The sequence below is a fragment of the Staurois parvus genome, unplaced genomic scaffold (assembly GCF_062004578.1).
Source record: "Staurois parvus isolate SC_StPar_1 unplaced genomic scaffold, SC_StPar_1.0 ptg000097l, whole genome shotgun sequence".
Lineage (NCBI taxonomy): Eukaryota > Metazoa > Chordata > Amphibia > Anura > Ranidae > Staurois > Staurois parvus.
The window spans coordinates 4987313-5006193 of record NW_028317893.1 but is presented as its reverse complement, the minus strand read 5'-3'; the positions used below and the strand labels follow the sequence as shown (position 1 = coordinate 5006193).

The 18881-nt window shown below is 42.7% G+C and overlaps 1 protein-coding gene across 2 annotated transcripts in view; it reads right to left on the bottom strand.

Moving 5' to 3' along the window:
- The window catches only part of GNAL (G protein subunit alpha L), a 357841-nt gene that overhangs the window by 249388 nt on the left and 89572 nt on the right, over window positions 1–18881 (bottom strand). The window contains exon 1 of one of the 2 annotated variants that reach the window (XM_089671023.1): window positions 413–1138. The exons of the other annotated variant lie outside the window; for it this stretch is intronic. Coding sequence (XP_089527149.1) covers window positions 413–551 — 139 coding nt within the window. The 5' untranslated portion in view covers window positions 552–1138. Of the gene's footprint in view, window positions 1–412; window positions 1139–18881 lie in introns of those variants that run through there. 2 annotated transcript variants of the gene reach the window in all.

The following is an 18881-nucleotide window of genomic DNA, read 5'->3' as shown; positions in this document are numbered from 1 at the left end:
CAGTGATGATCATGGGGGATTTATCCCCTTTCCTGCTCCCAGTGATGATCATGGGGGGGTTTATCCCCTTTCCTGCTCCCAGTAATGATCATGGGGGGGTTTATCCCCTTTCCTGCTCCCAGTGATGGTGGTGAAGGGTTAACCTCTTGTACAAATGATGACTATGGGGGGTGGTGGAGAGGGTTCACCCCTTGTCTACCCCTGATAATAGAGAGGGGGGCTGGTTAACCCCTTCTTTCCTACAGCTGATGGTGAGGGACATCCCCTTGCCTTGTGGTGGCGGGTGTTAACCCTTTCCTCCCCCCCGATGATGGCGGGGAGTTAACCCCTTGCCTCCTCCCGGTGCTGATGGCTAGGGTGAGGCCTGTGAGTGGCAGTGCGGTGATCGGTAGGTGTCCCCCGGCTGACTCACCGAGCAGCAGCAGCCGGTGTGTGGCTTTGTAGGCCAGCCTCTCCTTCTGCAGCTGCTTCTCGATCTTCTTGTTGGCCTCTCTCTGCGCCTTCTCATCGATGCGCTGATCCTCCGTCTTGCTGTTCCCCAAACAGCCCATGGTGGTGGTGGTGATGATGATGATGGTGGTGGTGATGAAGGCTCGGGGGCTCCGTCCGGATAATAACAATAATAATGATGATGATGATGGATGGTCTCGGCGGTCTATAAATAGTGACGGCTCGGTGAGTGTAGTGGGGGTCCCTCTCTATAGTGGGGGGTCGGTGTCCTCTTCCCCCTGCTCCCTCCCGGCCTCCTCCTCCTCCTCCTCCTTCTTCTCCTCTTCCAGGTGTCAGCAGTGCCGGGGACACATAACGCCGCAAAGGAAAATAGCGATGAAGGAAAGCGGTATAAAAAAGGGGAGTCTATAAATAACACAAAGAGGGAGAGGAGAGGAGAGAGAGAGGGGGAGAGGAGAGCAGAGCTCCTCCTGGAAACCAGCCTAATGCCGCTCTCCCTCCCCTCATACACAATCCTGATATTTCTCGGCAAATTTCGGGCTATTTTTGTCTCAGAGACTCCGCATCGCCTCTACCGGCAAGACGACGAACTGCGGGCGGCGGAAAGGAACGCCCCCTGACCATGCATATGTACACAGGCAGCCGCCTCCCCCTCCTCCCTAAGACTCATCCCAGCCCCTCCGACAAGCAGGCACATACTGTATAGGCAGGCGTGCAAAACCTATCATCAGCACATAGCGCATGCTGGGCTTCCCTACTCTTCCCCCCGACTAGTGGCTGCCGCTGCTTCCTCCTCTGCACTAACCCTTGCTGCTCCCTTCCACTACGGCTCTGCAGGGCTGCGCTCACTTCCTAGCCACCAACCGCCTCTCGTAGGAGAGCGACATCTACTGGCTCATTTAGGGTACTGCCATTGCACTGGGAGCAGCTGTTACTGTACACATGGAATGGAACACAGGAGAGGCAAAATGTAAAATCATTCATTTCCACTTAGTATTTCAATTATTTCTAGCCTACTCCTATTAATCTAAAAAATATTCAAGTTTGTAAACTTACACATCTGACCACTTAAAGCAGAGTTCCACCCAAAAGTGGAAGCTCCGCTTTTCTGACTACCCCCCCCTGCAGCCTTTGACACCTTTTGGGGGGCAGGTACCTGGTTTCGACAGGTACCTGTGCCCACTTCCGGCTCAATTCCCCATGGCAAACTGAGCCGAAATTTCAGACCCCCCCCCCTGCAGCATTTGACACCTTTTGGGGGTTGGGGGGCAGGTACCTGGTTTTGACAGGTACTTGTGCCCACTTCCGGCTCAGTTCCCCATGGCAAACTGAGCTGAAAGTTCAGACCCCCCCCCAACTCTCTGGGATACTTCAAAGGTCCCAGAGGACTGTGGCCCATTTCCTATTGCACATGCGCAGTAGGAAAATGGCGGTGAAGTTGCAAGGCTTCACCATCGATTTCCCTGAGTCGAGATGGCGGCACCGGCACCTGACAGCCAACTGAAGAATCGGCTTGGGGTGAGGACACCGCTGGATCCCTGGACAGGTAAGTGCCCTAATATTTCTTTCTTTATTTCAGGTATTTATATAGTGCCGTCAATTTACACAGTGCTTTTACATATATATTGTACATTCACATCAGTTCCTAACTCTCAAGGGGTGTACACTCTAAGGTCCCTAATTTACATTCATACATATACATACTAGGGACAATTTAGACAGGAGCCAATTAACCTACCAGCATGTCTTTGGAGTGTAGGAGGAATCCGGAGCACCCGAAGGAAGCCCACACAGGTAGAACATGCAAACTCCAGGCAGGTGGTGCCGTGGTTGGGATTTGCACCAACAATTCTAATACTGCTAGGCGGAAGTGCTAACATTAAAAGTCAGCAGTTTTTTTTTTTTTTGGGGGGGGGAGGGCAGAACTTCGCTTTAAAGTGTTATTAAACCCAGAACCCTGCATTTACTATATCTGGTTTTCCACAGTACACACAGCATGGAAATGCAATTATTTTAGTAAATATAAACTTCTAAATACCTTTTCTCATCAGCAGTATATAGCAGTCTTGCGACTTCTATCAGTGTCCGGCCGAGCACTGGTTAATCTTGTAGGAGTTTTCATTCTCCTCTGACTGTCCTATGAGGCTATTAATGAGCAAATACCGCACAGGTGAAATTCACTCAAACCTTATATATGGGTGAAGGCCCTGGCTCGCCACCATGTACGCAAAAGAGAGAAGATGATGGCCACACACCAGAGGCTCAATGACAAATAAAAGTCCTTTATTTTTCCAACAATGGGGCAAACAGCACAAAGGACTGATAGGCTGTAATATGAGGCTGCATAATCTTTGACCCTCTGTCTGGACAGCACTGACTGGCCCTGTGCCAATCACATGCACCCCCCACCTCTCTAGTAATACACAACAAACAGAGCATGTGCAGACCTGCCACTGCTGCTCTAACTATGGTATGGGGACAGCAAAAGAAGGGGAGGATGAGAGAAGACAGGATCAATCGGCCTTTAACACAATGCAGAGGATTAACCTCTTGGGTTCTACAGCGAGTATAACAAGCATACTTTACTACATATACAGACTGATTTTACAGTTGTGGGTTTAGTAACACTTTAAGCTCTGGAGGATTTTAACCCCCTTCATGACCAGGCCATTTTTTGCTATTTCACACTACGCTGTCATGCAACGCTGTACCCAAATGAAATATATATAATATTTTTTACCACAAATAGAGGTTTTTTTGTGGTATTTGATCACCACTGGGCTTTTTATTTTTAATTATATAGAATGGAAAAAAAAAGAAAATTCTGAAAAAAACTACTATATTTTACTGTCTGCTATAAAACATATCCAATAAAAACATTTAAAAAATCCAATGTCTTCATACATTTAGGCCAACGTGCATTCTGCTACATGTCTTGGTAGTAAAAAAAAAAAAAATCCCAATAAGCATCTATTAATTGGTTTGCATGAAAGTTATAGCGTCTACAAACTATGGGATATGTACTGGAATTTTTTTTTTAATACTAGTGATCGCGGCAATCAGCCTCTTATAGCAGGACTCTGATGCAGTGAGAAATCTGATACTGACACTTAGGGGCAGTCTACTGAAGATTTACTGAAGATCTGGCCTGGTACCATGGAAGAAGGTAACCTGCTGTCCTTGGGCCTTGAGAGTACAGACATTACTGAAGAATCTTATAGACTTCTGTGCTGCTAACACCCCTCCGGTGCTAGAGAGTCAGCTGTGGGTCTAGCTAAAAGGGACACGGCTGATGTCCTGAAGAGCTCTGTCAATCTAGTCTTCTATTTAATGGGAATCTGCTCATGTGGTTTTAATAAAGAGATTTACAGTTTATTACTACTTTAAAGCTGAAGCCTACTGTTTTCTACAAGCACGGACTGTATTATAGCTTGCTCTGAAGAAGTCCTCAAGTTGTACATAGTTCTTGTTTTTGGAGTATCCCATCTAATTCCCTCAACCCTATCCAAGTTCTCCAAAAATAAAAACAACACCCTTAGACTGGTCATTGGAAAAATGTATGAATGAGCCTGTGTGTCTAGCTACGGGGTAAAGCTTGTGAGAAGACCTTTAAAGTATGTTTGCATCTCCTACGGGAGTAGTGCTACATCTGTGAACAAGCCATGTGTTTATGTGGCTTGGGCCACCAGGAACTGCGTGCATACAGCCCACTCAAGTCAATAGGGATCAACTGGTTGCAGGGATACAGCGGCTCAGTCCAATTTGACGGGCGTGTGGGTGAGCAACCCCAAGGGAGAATGTCACCAGTACACCGAGGATCGCCAATATGGGTCCAAATGTTTTAATGAACGATCACATAGTTACAGCAAGGCACCGTTTCTCCCTTGCTGATTCTGTTCGGTTCCAACCGACGGTTGCTGCAGCACCCACTTATACACACAGCCATTTTTAGCGCAGGAACAAGTGCATTTGGATTGTATACTTGCATTCTGGGTGAGCAACCCCAAACACAGACAGTGTGTGTTCAGGGACAAGCATCTGCACACCTACCAAATTGGGCCAAACGGCTGTGTCCATGCAGCTGATGAGTTCCCATAAATGTGAATAAGCTGCCTGCATGCAAGACCTGGTGGCTCAAGTCACATAAACACATGGTCCATTCATGGACTATGGGCCTCTGCACCCATGTGAGGCCACCCACGTATGCAGGACTGGATAAATGTGTAAGTTTATCCAAAGAATGGTTTGAAACAGAAGTTAAGATAATGCAATCAATGTTCTCTTCCCTATAAACATTTAAAATCAATGCACTCCAGAAATCAAGCACAGTATCTATACAGCCAAATTGTGTAGCAGTTGTGCAGGACCATGTAGCATTTGCTGGTAGTGGAAGTGTGCCCAGATTGTTCAGTCTAAAATGAGTGTTTGTGATCTGGCTCTACTATGTGCCAATAACCAAGAAAAAAAATGTCAGAACTACTTTTACTAAGTCAAGACATATGGTATGTAAGAAGTTGGTGAGTACAACTATGAACTATGCAATTCAGCATCACACTGCTTCCTGAGCCATATTGTCCAACTCCACTGAAAATAGAATTCCAGCCCATGCTAGCTACAAGTTTATGTTTAGGAGGCACTTTAGTTTTGGGGACAATTTACAACTTAGGAACTCTTAGGTGACTTGCAGGATTTACATGTGTTCTCAGTGCCGAGAGGTCCATGCAAGATTAGTAATGTATTTTTGGTCTGGGGGTTGTTGTTAGGGCCATATATATTTGGACACAGGCACATACTTTGGCTCTGTATGCCACCAGAATAAATTAAAATTAAACAATCCAAATGAATTTGAAGTGCAGACTTTGAGCTTTAATTCAAGAGGTTGAACAGAAATATCAAGTACAAATTTTAGGAACTGCAACCATTTTTATACACAGTCCCTCCATTTTCAGGGGCTCAAATGTAATTGGAAAAATGAATATAATCATAAATAAAATGTTCATTTTTAATATTTTGTTGAGAATCCTTTACTAGCAATGACTGCCTGAAGTCTGGAACCCATAGACATTATCAAAGACTGGGTTTCCTCCTTTCTGATGCTTTGCCAGGCTCTAACTGCAGCTGTCTTCAGTTGTTCTTTGTTTGTGGGTATTTTTGCCTTTAGTTTTGCCTTCAGAAAGTGAATTGCATGCTCAGTTGTGTTGAGATCAGGTGATTGACTCAGCCATTGAAGAATATTCCACTTCTTTTCCTTCAGAAGTTCCTAGGTTGCTTTTGCAGTGTGTTTTGGATCATTGTCCATCTGTACTGTGAAGTGCCGTCCAATCAACTTTGCTGCATTTGGCTGAATCTGGGCTGACAGTATACAGTATCTCTAAACACTGCAGAATTCATCTGGCTGCTTCTAACTTCTGTCACATCATCAATAAACACCAATGACCCAGTGCCACTGGAAGCCATGCATGCCCATCCCATCACACTGCCTCCACCATGTTTTACATACGACGTTGAGTGCTCTGGATCATGAGCTGTTCCAAGTCTTCTCCACATATTTTTCTTCCCATCATTCTGGTACAGATTAATCTTAGTTTCATCCATCCAAAGAATGCTTTTCCAGAACTGGTCTGGCTTTTTTAGATGTGTTTTGGCAAAGTCTAATCTTGCTTTTCTATTCTTCAGGCTTATGAATGGTTTGCACCTTGTGCTGAACTCTCTGTATTTGCTCTCGTGAAGTCTTCTCTTGATTGTAGACTTTGACAATGATATGCCCACCTCCTGGGAAGTGTCTTTCACTTGTCTCGATGTTGTGAATGGATTTTTCTTTACCATAGAGAGGATCCTGCGATCATCCACCACTGTTGTCTTCCGTGGATGTCCATGCCTTTGTATGTTGCTGAGCTCATCAGTGCATTCTTCTTTCCGCAGAATGTACCAAACTGTTGATTTGGCCACTCCTAATGTTGCTGCTATCTCTCTGATGGATTTGTTCCATTTTTGAAGCCTTACAATGGTCTGTTTCACTTGCATGGACAACTCCTATGAACGCATGATGTAGGTTCACTGCAATAGATTCCAAATGCAAATACCTTAGAATCAACTCCAGACCTTCTACCTGCTTAACTGATGAAGAAATAATGAAGGAGTATCCCACACCTGGCCATGAAACAGCTTTTGATTCAATTGTCCAATTACTTTTGGTCCATAGATGGCTACTCTTAAGAGCTGTATTTCCTAAACCCTTCCTCCAATTTGGATGTACATACCCTCAAATTAAACCTGAGAGTGTGCACTTTCAGCCCATATTATTTAACTATAGCTTGAATATGTTTTAGTAATCACCTGCAAAAAAACTAAAATTGTGCCGGTCTTGAACTGGTCTTTAAAAATATTTTTTATTTGTTCTACATCGGACAGAATTTAAGCACACAGGCACCAGTGGCAACACATAGGCTCTGTGACATTTGTAATCTATGTAAATTTCCCTGCAATACATCATGTAGGGCACATTTTCTCAGCTAAAGGTAATTGTAACACTTTTGTATGCTGGTCTAAATAATACGCAAAATATTAACAGGAAGAAAGAAACTACTGAAATCATATTACATTCATTGTATTAGGAGATCATGTATTATCTAATTTAACTTCTCTCTGATTGACAGCAGAGCTTACACTTCCCAAAGGAACCATTTATATACACTACATTGCCAAAAATATTGAGACGCCTGCCTCTACACACACATGAACTTTAATGGCATCCCAGTCTTAGTCTGTAGGGTTCAATATTGAGCTGGCCCACCCTTGGCAGCTATAACAGCTTCAACTCTTCTAGGAAGGCTGTCCACAAGGTTTAGGAGTGTGTCTATGGGAATGTTTGACCATTCTTCCAGAAGCACATTTGTGATGTCAGGCAATGATGTTGGACGAGAAGGCCTGGCTTGCAGTCTCCGCTCTAACTCATCCCAATGGTGTTCTATCAGGTTGAGACCAGGACTCTGTGCAGGCAAGTCAAGTTCCTCCACCTCAAACTCGCTTATCCATGTCTTTGTGGACCTTACTTTGTGCACTGGTGCATGGTCATGTTGGAACAGGAAGGGGCCATCCCCAAACTGTTCCCACAAAGTTGGGAAAATGAAATTGTCCAAAATGTCTTGGTTTGCTGACGCCTTAAGAGTTCCCTTCACTGGAACTAAGGGGCCAAGCCCAACCCCTGAAAAACAACCCCACACCACAATCCCCCCTCCACCAAACTCTACACGTGGCACAATGCACTCAGGCAAGTACCGTTCTCCTGGCGACCGCCAAACCCAGACATATCTATCAGATTGCCAGACAGGGAAGCATGATTTGTCACTCCAGAGAACACGTCTCCACTGCTCTAGAGTCCAGTACCGGTGTGCTTTACACCACTGCATCTGACACTTTGCATTGCGCTTGGTGATGCAGACTTGGATGCAGCTGCTCCGCCATGGAAACTCATTTCATGAAGCTCTCTACGCACTGTTGTGCTAATCTGAAGGCCACAGGAAGTTTGGAGGTCTTTAGCTATTGACTCTGCAGCCAGTTGGCGACTTCTGCGAACTGTGGGCTTCAGCATGCGCTGACCCCACTCTATCATTTTACATGGTCTACCACTTCATGACGGAGTTTCTGTTGTTCCCAGTTGCTTTCACTTTGTTATAATACCACTAACAGCTGACCATAGAATATTGAGTAACAAGGAAATTTCACTGATGGACTTATTGCACAGGTGGAAACCTATCACTGTACCACATTTGAATTCACTGAGCTCCTGAGAGTGACCCATTCTTTCAAAAATGTTTGTAGAAGCAGTCTGCATGCCTAGGTGCTTGATTTTATAAACCTGTGGCCATGGAGGTGATTGGAACACCTGAATAAAATGATTTGGAGGGGTGTCCCAATACTTTTGGCATTATAGAGTATATGAAAAAAAAAGAAAAGCAAAAAAAAAAGCAAAAAACAAAATTGGAATTAATGTGAAGTTGTTATGAACGATCAGGTATCATGAAGTTTTCGATATTTTTCTCCAAATTATAAAACAGTTCAACTGTGCTAAAACTAGAAAGTCCACTCAATTTTTTTTTAATATCAGTTTTACAAAATCCATTTCAGCTAGATTCTGTGCATACTCATACATCATGAATTCACACTCAACTCAATTAGATAAGCAGAAATATTATATAGCTCCAACAGTTTGCACAGAGCTTTACAATATATTAGGGAGACAGTACAGTTACAATAAAATACAATAAAATACAAAAGGGCCCTGCTCATAAAAGCTTACAATCTAAAAGGGTGGGACAAGTGGTACAAAAGGCTATAACTGTGGGGAATGAGCTGGTGGAAGTGATAAAAGTTCAGTTAGTTGAAGGCGTGACAGGCTCTTATGTTTATGATATAAGCACTGTTTCTGCTCATTGTATACATACGTGACATACACATGTATGCATACAGACAAGTACCCATTTACATTAGTTGAAGATAACCACAAGTGATTATTATACTAAGGTGAGTGGAGTAGATGAGCAGGATACATGTGCTTATTGCAGTAAACCTAGTGCAATCTCTAAAACACTCATCTTTAGATGAGCACTAGAATTCTACAATAGCCCCCATTCCACACATTTGGGCCTTTGCTGAGCCTTTGTATTCTGACAGCGGGGAGACTTCCCCACCATCAGAATACACTGATCAGTGCCACCAGCTATAGCTGGTAGCACTGATCAAATAACAAAAATCCAACAAAAATCCGACAGGGCACTTGTACAGAAGTTGATTGGTACAACCAACCTGCCCATACATGGATCAAAAATCGACCAGTCCTTGCTGAACCAGATGAATTTTGATCCATGTATGGCCGGGTTTAGTCATCACACTTTGGAAACTAGCAAAGCAAATTTATAGGGACAACCCTGTATAATCCCACTTCAAACATGCCTTCAGTTTTGTTGCAAGCGAAAGCATGAGTAAATCAGAGATACAGAGAGGGAGGATCCGTGTCCTGTGATGTACACCAAGAAAAGGGTTTTTCAGGTAAGACAAAAATCCTATTTTCTTAACCATTTAATGAAAATGAAAGTATACTTTGTAATCTGAAGACAGGATCTGCCGAGCACTGAATTTCCACCTGGTAAAACTCAACAAATGTTTGAAATGAGGATCAGGCAGCAGTCTGGCAGATCTGAGAAACCAAAGCTTGATGTTAAAAAATCAAGAAGCACTAACAGATCTAGTAAAGTGTGCCTTGAGCAGAAAAGGGGGACTTTTCCCCTAAGGTTACAGGCCAGAAATATTTGTTGAGAATTCACCTGGCAATAGTGGAACTGGAGAGGCCTGCTGACCCCTGCTAGCCTTCAAAAAAAAAAAAACAGCCAGAGTTGGAGTGACAAAGAGAGGCTGTAGAGAGGTACACTTGGACAGCAAAAAACATCCAGACAGTGGAAAGAAATATCCTTGGTGTGTTTAAAAGCAGGACATAAAAATGGTAAGACAATGTCATGGTCTAGGTAAAAAGAAAATACTACCTTAACCACTTGACCCCCGGAAGATTTACCCTCCTTCATGGCCAGGCCATTTTTTGCGATATGGCACTGCACTACTTTAACTGACAACTACACAGTCATGCAACACTGTACATAAATTAAATTTATGTAATTTTTTTTACCACAAATAGAGCTTTCTTTTAGTGTATTTGATCACCTCTGAATTTGTTATTTTTTGCGCTATAAATGAAAAAAAACTGAAATTTAAAAAAAAACTATATTTTTTACTTTCTACTATAAAACATATCCAATTAAAAAAAAACAAATTTCATAACATTCATAAATGTAGGCCAAAACGTATTCTGCTACATATTTGCGATAAAAATAATCCCAATAAGCGTATTGATTAGTTTGTGCAAAAGTTATAGCGTCTACAAATGGCGATATATATACTGGAATTTTATAATATTTTATAGTAGTAATGGCGGCGATCAGCGACTTATAGCAGGACTTCGATATCGCGGCAGACAGTCTGACACTGACACTTTGTGGGAACTAGTGACAATAATACAATGATCAGTACTAAAAATATACACTGTGAGTAATGACACTGACCGGGAAGGGGTTAAACATCTAGGGTGAGCAAAAGTTTAACTGGGTGCCTAGCCGGTGTTTATGTGTTTACGTGTTTACTATATGCTGTTTTTACTAGGCAATCAGCTAGATTTTATTCCTTGAATAAAACCTAGCAGATCGCGTTGACGTAACACAGCTCTGCCTTGTTTACATAGGCAGAGCTGTGTTATGTCTGTCCCCTCAGTGATCAACAAGTGTCAGAGATCATCAATTGGCCAGCACATGTTGATCGTCTTCTGCTGTGTCCAGTCACAGTAGAAGTAGCGCACAGGCGGCAGGATCGCGCCACCTCTCCAGAGGCAAAAGTGTAAAATCACAGTTATATATGTGATTTTGCACAGAACATCCGCCCTGTAGAAGTAAATCTGGACCAACATGACTGGATTGAAGTCCCTTGGAGTCAACTGGAAATGCACAGCAGGGACAATGGGAGCAACTCCTTGTACAAAGTCCTAGCAAGGTGGCCTTTGAATGAAAACTGCTAATGAAAGCTGAGATTGATCTTTGATGGTATTCAATGCTGATCCAGACCCCACTAGATAAAAGCCAGGAGTACTTCCTGAGATGGAAGTTCCTAGCTTTGCATTAAGTGAAGTAAGCCTACCACGTGCAATGGTAGATCTTGTGAGAAGTTGATTTCCTGGCTTTCAGGTGTAGGGATGACCAAACCTGATAGGCCCCTGTTCGTCAGGCTTCAACCAGGCAGTTAAATACATGGACTGTGAAGCAGGATGGCAGACAGGCACTTGGGACAGAAGGTCCTGGAGGCACACAGACAGTCTACCAGGAGTCTGATGAAATCTGAGTACCATAATTTCCTGGACCGGTGCAATGAGGATCACCAGAAAGCCCTCCTGCTCAATTCCGAGGATCACTAGAATGTTCTCCTGCTCAATCCTGTGGAGGAGTCAAGGAATAAGTTCCTAAAAAGGAAAGGTGTAGACCACATGTAGACCCACAGAGTCATTAAAGAAACCCTCAAGGATTCTTAGTCCTTGTAACAAATTTGTTCAGTTTGTTGCTGAACCTGGAAGCAACGAGATCCATGTCTGGCATTCCCCACTTGCAACAGAGAGTGCAAAACACCTCTGGGTGAAGAGATTACTGGACACAGCCAGGTGTTGCAGACTGAGGAAGTCCACCTGCCAAATTTTTCATGCCTGAGATGTCCACTGTGGTCAGGGCCAAAACATGACATTCTGCCTAGGCCAGAATCAGGTCTGCTCTTCTCAGAGCTTCAGGAATCTAGTGCCTCTCTGATGGCTGTGTCTGTTCACATAATGATACTAGCAAAAACTGAAGGCATGCTGGGAGTGGGATGGGTTATACAGGGCTGTCCTTACAGTTTGCCAGTGTCCAGTCACCTGAAGCAAACTGCATAGTAGAATTAGTGTCCTGTGATATACGATTAAAGGAAAAGTTAAATGCACTTTTTTGCAGGTAAAAAAAAAATGTATATTTATTATTTTATGTTGCAGAAGCCTGTAAAGCATTGCAGCAGTAATCAGCAGATCGCTGGTGCCATGCAGATCTCCTGCAGACCTGTCTGTATATCTGCTTGCCCGTACAGTATGTACAGGCAGGCAGATATAATGACAGGAAGAGTCAACAAACTACCACGGTGCTCCATAGTACATTGAGAACTAAAAGCCGAAATCTGCAAAGGATGTCAATACTTGTAATTAATTCCCAGAACACTGTGAAGGAATGACGTGGCTGTGTGGGCAAGCCCTGCGTGGCTGCGCTGTTTTTAAAAAGTTACAGCTTGTACGAGGAACTTCTCCCTGTACTGCTGTCACGGGGGAAGGATGGAATCAGGCAGGCTGCAGCATTGGGAACATGTTACATGTTCCACCCTAAAAACTGGTGGAACATGGAAAATGATACCAAAGGTGGACTTATCCTTTAAGAAATCTTTTTTGGAGTGTGGATGTGTAAATGCAATGTGGGTAAGTTCCATTTAAAAATGGCTGGTAAAAGATTGCCAAACACATGAAGTTATGTTTTCTGTCAAAAGCTCATGCAAACCTTTTTGGAACTGCCACAAAACTGTGTATGGTTAGTGAAATTGAGTTTCCAGGTCCCCCTCTGCTGTTGGTAATCACTCTCTTTTCTTGTGTAGTTCTTAATTTATGCTACATTGTGGCGGACACAGCATAAGGAATAACACTTTTTGCAAAGCAGCAGATGATTTTGTGGAATAACAAAAATATGTAAGGTGGGCATGCCTACCAACATCTTCTCGTAAATCAAGTATCTGTACATGGATTATTTTTGTAATTTCTGGCACTGTCAAATTTAAGTTGTCTATGTCTTTTGCACCCCCCTTCGAATCATCCAGTAAACAACATTCCCCTAGACACTTCTAGTTGCCATACCTTCACTATCCAACATGTTTGTAAGCAAGAGAGAGGTAAAAATGGATCACACGTGTCCCAGTCTTGGTAACAACATTAATTATTCTCTAGGTAGAGTATCTTAAACTTTTCTCTAGGTTTCATGTACACAAACAACAAACTTAAAATGTTACTATGTTTTTTAAATTACTTAAGGGGTATATAGGGAAAACAAAGAGTTTTAGTCTACTATGGCATCAGTTGCGTATAAGGCCCCTTTCAGATGGGGCGGATCATTCAGCATGATCAGCCTGCTCAGTGGGGGATCTCTCCACTGATCACTGCTGAGTAGGCGGATGACAGGTCTCTGTCCACTCTGACACTGCCTGCTGATTTCAATGGGACAGTCAGATGGAAATGGACCGCCTGTCCGTTTCCACCCGATTGTCATCTGATCCACTGGATGGATGAGGAAAGGATCCCCATCCATCTGTTTTTGATGTACAGGATTGGATTGGATGCAGGGCTGTTGTCCGTTGACACCATCCGGTCCATAGAAGTCTATGAATGGACTGGTCAAGTCCACCTGAAAAACAGACAGGCGGACCCCATCGGTCCGCTCATGTGAAAGTGGTCTAAGAGTAAGGAAATCCACAAATCTATTTTATCTACAGAACCAAAGTAAAAAAACACTCAATAGCTTTCTTTTGCATTATACCAGTAAGTGAACAGATTTCACCCTTCAAATAGATCAGGCCACAGCCATAGAAAAAAGTCTGCCCCCCACCATCATGGAACAGCATTTGCTTCAGCCTGTAATATCTTGTGAGCCAGATCCAAAGTCCTCCAAGAAGAAAGATTGTAAGTTTTGCTGACTGTAGGGCTCTTGTTCCGATTCACAGAGGGTGTTAAACTGCAGCAGAGAGGGCTATTACTTGCATACAGAGTACAGAGGATTAGCTCTCCTGCATGAGTTTTTTTCTATGGGCGTGGGCTGTTTTACCAACTGAACGGTAATATATGGCTCCTTAAAGCAGTATTAAACACAAAAGCAAACCTTTATTATATTGCAGCTTACCAATTCTTCAATGTGATGGCTGCACTATTTTTCTTTTTTAGGCTTTCTTTCTTTTGTTTTCACCTGGTGATCTAGCTGGTAAGTCTATTGTTTTTCAACAGAACAAGCTGTCCTGCAGATGTAGTAGTTAGAGGGTTGAGACAAACCAGTTACCACTGACAGGGGTGCTTAAAATGGTCAGCTTTTATTATTTTATGTAAAACCTTTATTCCAAAAGGAAGAAAATGGTTACTTTAACTGCTTACAAAGTGTTACATGTTTGGCTTCAATTTCACAGTGTATCAAAATCTGCTAGTACATCTAACTCTCCCCTCCTCCCAGACTGACAATGCTGCTGTCCAAAAGGTGTCTTTGTTGCTCCTTCATCCAGAGTAGGGGCACTGACAGATGTTCAGGAGGCACTACTACTGCCTCCTGACACCTGTTTTTAGTTATATTTTTTAACTGCCAAATAGAAAGCTTTGCAGCCCAAGTTAAAAGTGAAGCGTTGCAGCTTTTGTACAGCCCAGTCAGTATATAACTGCAGCTCAGCCTCCTGTTTTACTGCCCTTTGAGATTGGCTGAGACCTGTTCTAATTAAAGTGGAACTTTACCCATAAAAACTTAATACAAATAATGTTCCTTAGGAAGGAACATCCATTCCACATTAATAATTATGCTTTCAAAATTATTATGTAAATTGCCTCCAGTATTACTCCTGTTTCTTCTTGCTGGGAGCTGCCATTTTGCTTAAACCCAGATCCCCTGAGCAACAGTAAATCTTTAGGCTGTCAGCAGTTCGGCCTCTCTCTAGTGGCTCAGATTTTAGGCACAGTGCTGAAAAAGAGAGCAACTGAGTATGTGCAGAGCAGGGTGAGACAGTGTATTACTGGATTTAAAACAGTATAGACACTTATTTTTAATGTTTTACATAGCTACACCTGCAAAAGAGGCCAGCCTGAAGTGATCCAAAGTTTCACTCTAACATAAAATGGAGAAGCCTAGCTTCTAAACTTTTAACCTTTTGTTAGGACAGACAGCATTTAAATCTAGTACAATTGAGGAGATACAAGGTTACTTATGGTAAACACTGCTTCACAGAACCCATCATAACAAAGAGAACCAAGTACAATTTTTCCTTGTTGAAGTTTCAGAAAAAAAGAGAATCTGTCATTTTTAATTTTTAGGCTCTTCTATGTGAATGGAGACAAGCAACAAATATAATGTCAGTAGTATCCCAATTTTGCTGCAAAAGTGGAAATATCCCTTCAAGTGGACCTACACTTACAATCTAAAATCTGGCTGTCTAACAGCAATTCATTAGCACACTTTAGTGTGACAAAGAACAGCACGGTGGGCTGGTGGTTAGCACTTATACTGTGCAGCACTGGGGCTCCCTTGGTTTTAATCTCAGCCAAGACATTATCTGCTTGACATTTACATGTTCTTACTGTGTTTGCTTTGGTTTCCTGCAGGTAGTTTGGTTTCCTCCCACATTCTAAAGACATGCTGGTAGGTTACTTGGCTTCTGTCTAAATTGGTCCTAGTTTATGTATATTTTATGTCCCAGTTTTATGTATATTTTGGTCCTAGTTTATGTCTATGCTAGCTAATGCAAAAGCTATGTAGCGATGTACACGTGATGCTGCATTCTAAATGCAGGGCCCAGGCTATTGGGAGGGCACGTATGACTTTATGACTTACCTTCTAAAAATTCCCCAAGAAAATTCTATGGAATAAAGCGCTTAAAGAAGAACTCCGGGATAGGCAAAAAAAAAATCACCCATTAGTACACCCCTACCCATAACACTAAACAGTCAACATTTTGAAAATCCTTACCATTTAGGAGAAAAGTCTAATTCTAATAATTTTCATGATCTAATTTCTGTAATTCAAAAGATAATCGCATCTGCTCTTTCAAGAAGGAGGTGTAACAGCAGGGATTACATCATATCCTCTCCTCTCTCTCTGCAGTAGAAGGAAACTACAGGTCCCATCAACCACAGGGAATTGTAGTAAATGTGGGTGGGTACACTAGGCCTGTACATATTGAAAGTGTCTGAGAGCCTCGGTCCGCTCACCACTGCAAGTAGGGCTGAGTTACATCACTGCCTCCTGGAGAAAGAACTACAGAAGGGATGTGCCAAGACTAGTGGCTAGTCGAATAGGAGGCACAGCAACCACTGGTCTTACAAACAGGAAACCAGAGAACATTAACGGTTTGATTTGAAAATAAATAGGCTATTTCAGAGCAACAGAGCAACTCCTGAGTGAACCAGAAGATGGATGACATATTCAGCGAAGGTAGGAAATCAGCAACAAGGACATTTAAAGAAGTTTTGGCCTGGAGTTCTGCTTTAAGTGTACCATACATGGTGCCAAAAAGCTGGCCAATAGAACTATCAGAGTGTCAGATGTGACACAGCAGATCAGTAACACAAATGTATGAGTAGCACATTCCTGATTAGAAGTGGTAGGTAGGTACACTATGTTCTTCTAGAAACATGGGCCTGCCAAAAACAGCAGCTTCAGAATGCTTACTATATGGCCATTTTATTCACAACTGCCTTGTTTCACACCACTTACAGATATGTTTGCCTGAGTCTAGGCCCACTTTCATAAAATAAAATGTGTAAAAAGCATTTGCTGGAAGCTACATTTTGATTGGTTGACATGGGTTATTGTGTACTACTTTACCAAACAGGTTCATAATTCCATAATACAACTTCATAATGAAATGTGAACTGCTTTAAAGATCCTCAACTAGAGAGTTAGCAGGTGTCATATGCCATTGTTGTAGTTTGCTCCTTTATATTGTGCTGCCAAATTCTCTAGCAGGCTAAAAATAAATGAGAACAATAATACCGGGAAGTGTGCACAATATGCCCAGCTTGGCACCACAGGGAGAGCTGAATATAACTGTATTTTCTATTTATACACACATTTTAAAGTTTGTGTATTTATGTTTACAAAAGTGCCTTTTTGCGTTCTAAACCCATACTATTCATTTTCTCTACTTCTGTAGCAAACAACCCTAACACCTGATCCAACATGTATTCACTTTGGATATTCATTTCCAAAATAGTTTTATTTTACACTTGTATGAATACATATTTTACAATTTTATTTACTTATTATAGTAATGCCTAAAAAGTTCTTATCATAGATCAAATTTTTCATTATTATGAGGTATTTCATAACTTCATATAATATCATGAATATCTTGAATTTTCACATGCAGCCAGCAGGTGATGCTCTCAGATCCTTTTTACTTTGTTTCCCTAGCTAGCTACCTTGTTGAAAGCAGCCTACTGCTTACAGAGCTCAAAAGCTCACACTAATATTTAAACACACAAGTGGGTGAAAGCATTGACTCATTCCCATCCTGCTATATGACTCCATACAGAGTGTCATTCAGAGGCAGTGCCTGAAAGTTTATATAGTAAACATATGTGAGTGCACTCAAAGGTAAAGCAGCTATGCACAAAGGCAACCAAAGTAAAAACCTCAAAGGAATAATAGTATAATGGTAGTGCAGCGCTAAAACAATATTAAGATCATAAAATTGATAAGAGCTCCAGCAGCCATCTTTATTGAAGGACAGTTAGACCTGTTTCTCATCGTGATTTTATCTTGTCTTTCTGAATGCAATTCTCAATAAATGAAGATTTAATCTACTACACTATGGGCATATTCCTGTGTCTGAACTCCCGAGTGGAGCATTAATTTTCAGATACCCCGTATGTGATAATGATCCATCCCAGTACCCAGAGGGATCCTCCTGCATATCCAGGAAGCAGCATCCATCTATCCCTTAAGGGGAACTCTGGCTGTGTTGGGTCAGCACTTAAAGTCCCAGGATCTGATTGTTCCACCACCCTGCCCTTCAGAGGGAAGTCACCCTAACATCACACCTACCTTGATGACTTCAGGATATATTTATACTGGCGCATATTTACTGCGCGTCTGGTGAGTGCACAATTCTCTTCATATCACTGCACAAGCACAGACATACCAGAATAACAAGCACCTTTAAGAGCACTGAAAGTCACTTTATGAACTTTATTACTATTGTTTTGTATGACCTTTTATCACAGCATTTTTATCATAAGCATTTTGCTATTCTTATCAATTTTATGATCTTAATATTGTTTTAGCGCTGCACTGCCATTATAGTATTAGTGTCTGAAAGTTGTTTTCAGTTAAATGTTGAAATCTTTATTACCGTATTATTCGCCGTATAAGACGCACTTTTTCTTCCCCAAAACTGGGGGGGAAATGCCAGTGCGTCTTATAAGGCGAATATGGAGCAGCCGGTCTGGTATTTCCACCGCGGCCGTGTCAGAATACCGGGCCGGCCGCTCAGCTCTGCAGCGAGACCTTACCTGTTCCTCTATCCAGCGGCGTGCTGTCTTCCCGGCTTCTGTAGTGTGGGCACTGGGCATGACAGCCGGATGCCAAGTGCGCATGCGCAAGAAGCGGTGCGCTTTGTGAATGGTAAGGTGGCACCTGGGACACATGACAGATCCCAGAAGCCGCCGGACCAATCACAAAGCGCAAGTGCTTCTCGCTCACGCGCACTGGGCACCCGGCTGTCATGCCGAGCGCCCTTACAGAAGCCGGGAAGACAGCGCGCAGCTGGATCGAGGAACAGGTAAGATCGGGTACCTGTCAAATTCAGGTATCCACTCCCCACCTCCCCAAAGGTCAGCAGTCATCTGTACTGTCCGCAGTCTCTGGTCATCCCTGTGCTGTCCGCAGTCTCTGGTCATCCCTGTGCTGTCCGCAGTCTCTGGTCATCCCTGTGCTGTCCGCAGTCTCTGGTCATCTCCTGTACTGTGTCTGCAGTCCATTAGTTCAGAATTTTTTTTCCCCTGTTTTCTGCCTCTAAAACCTAGGTGCGTC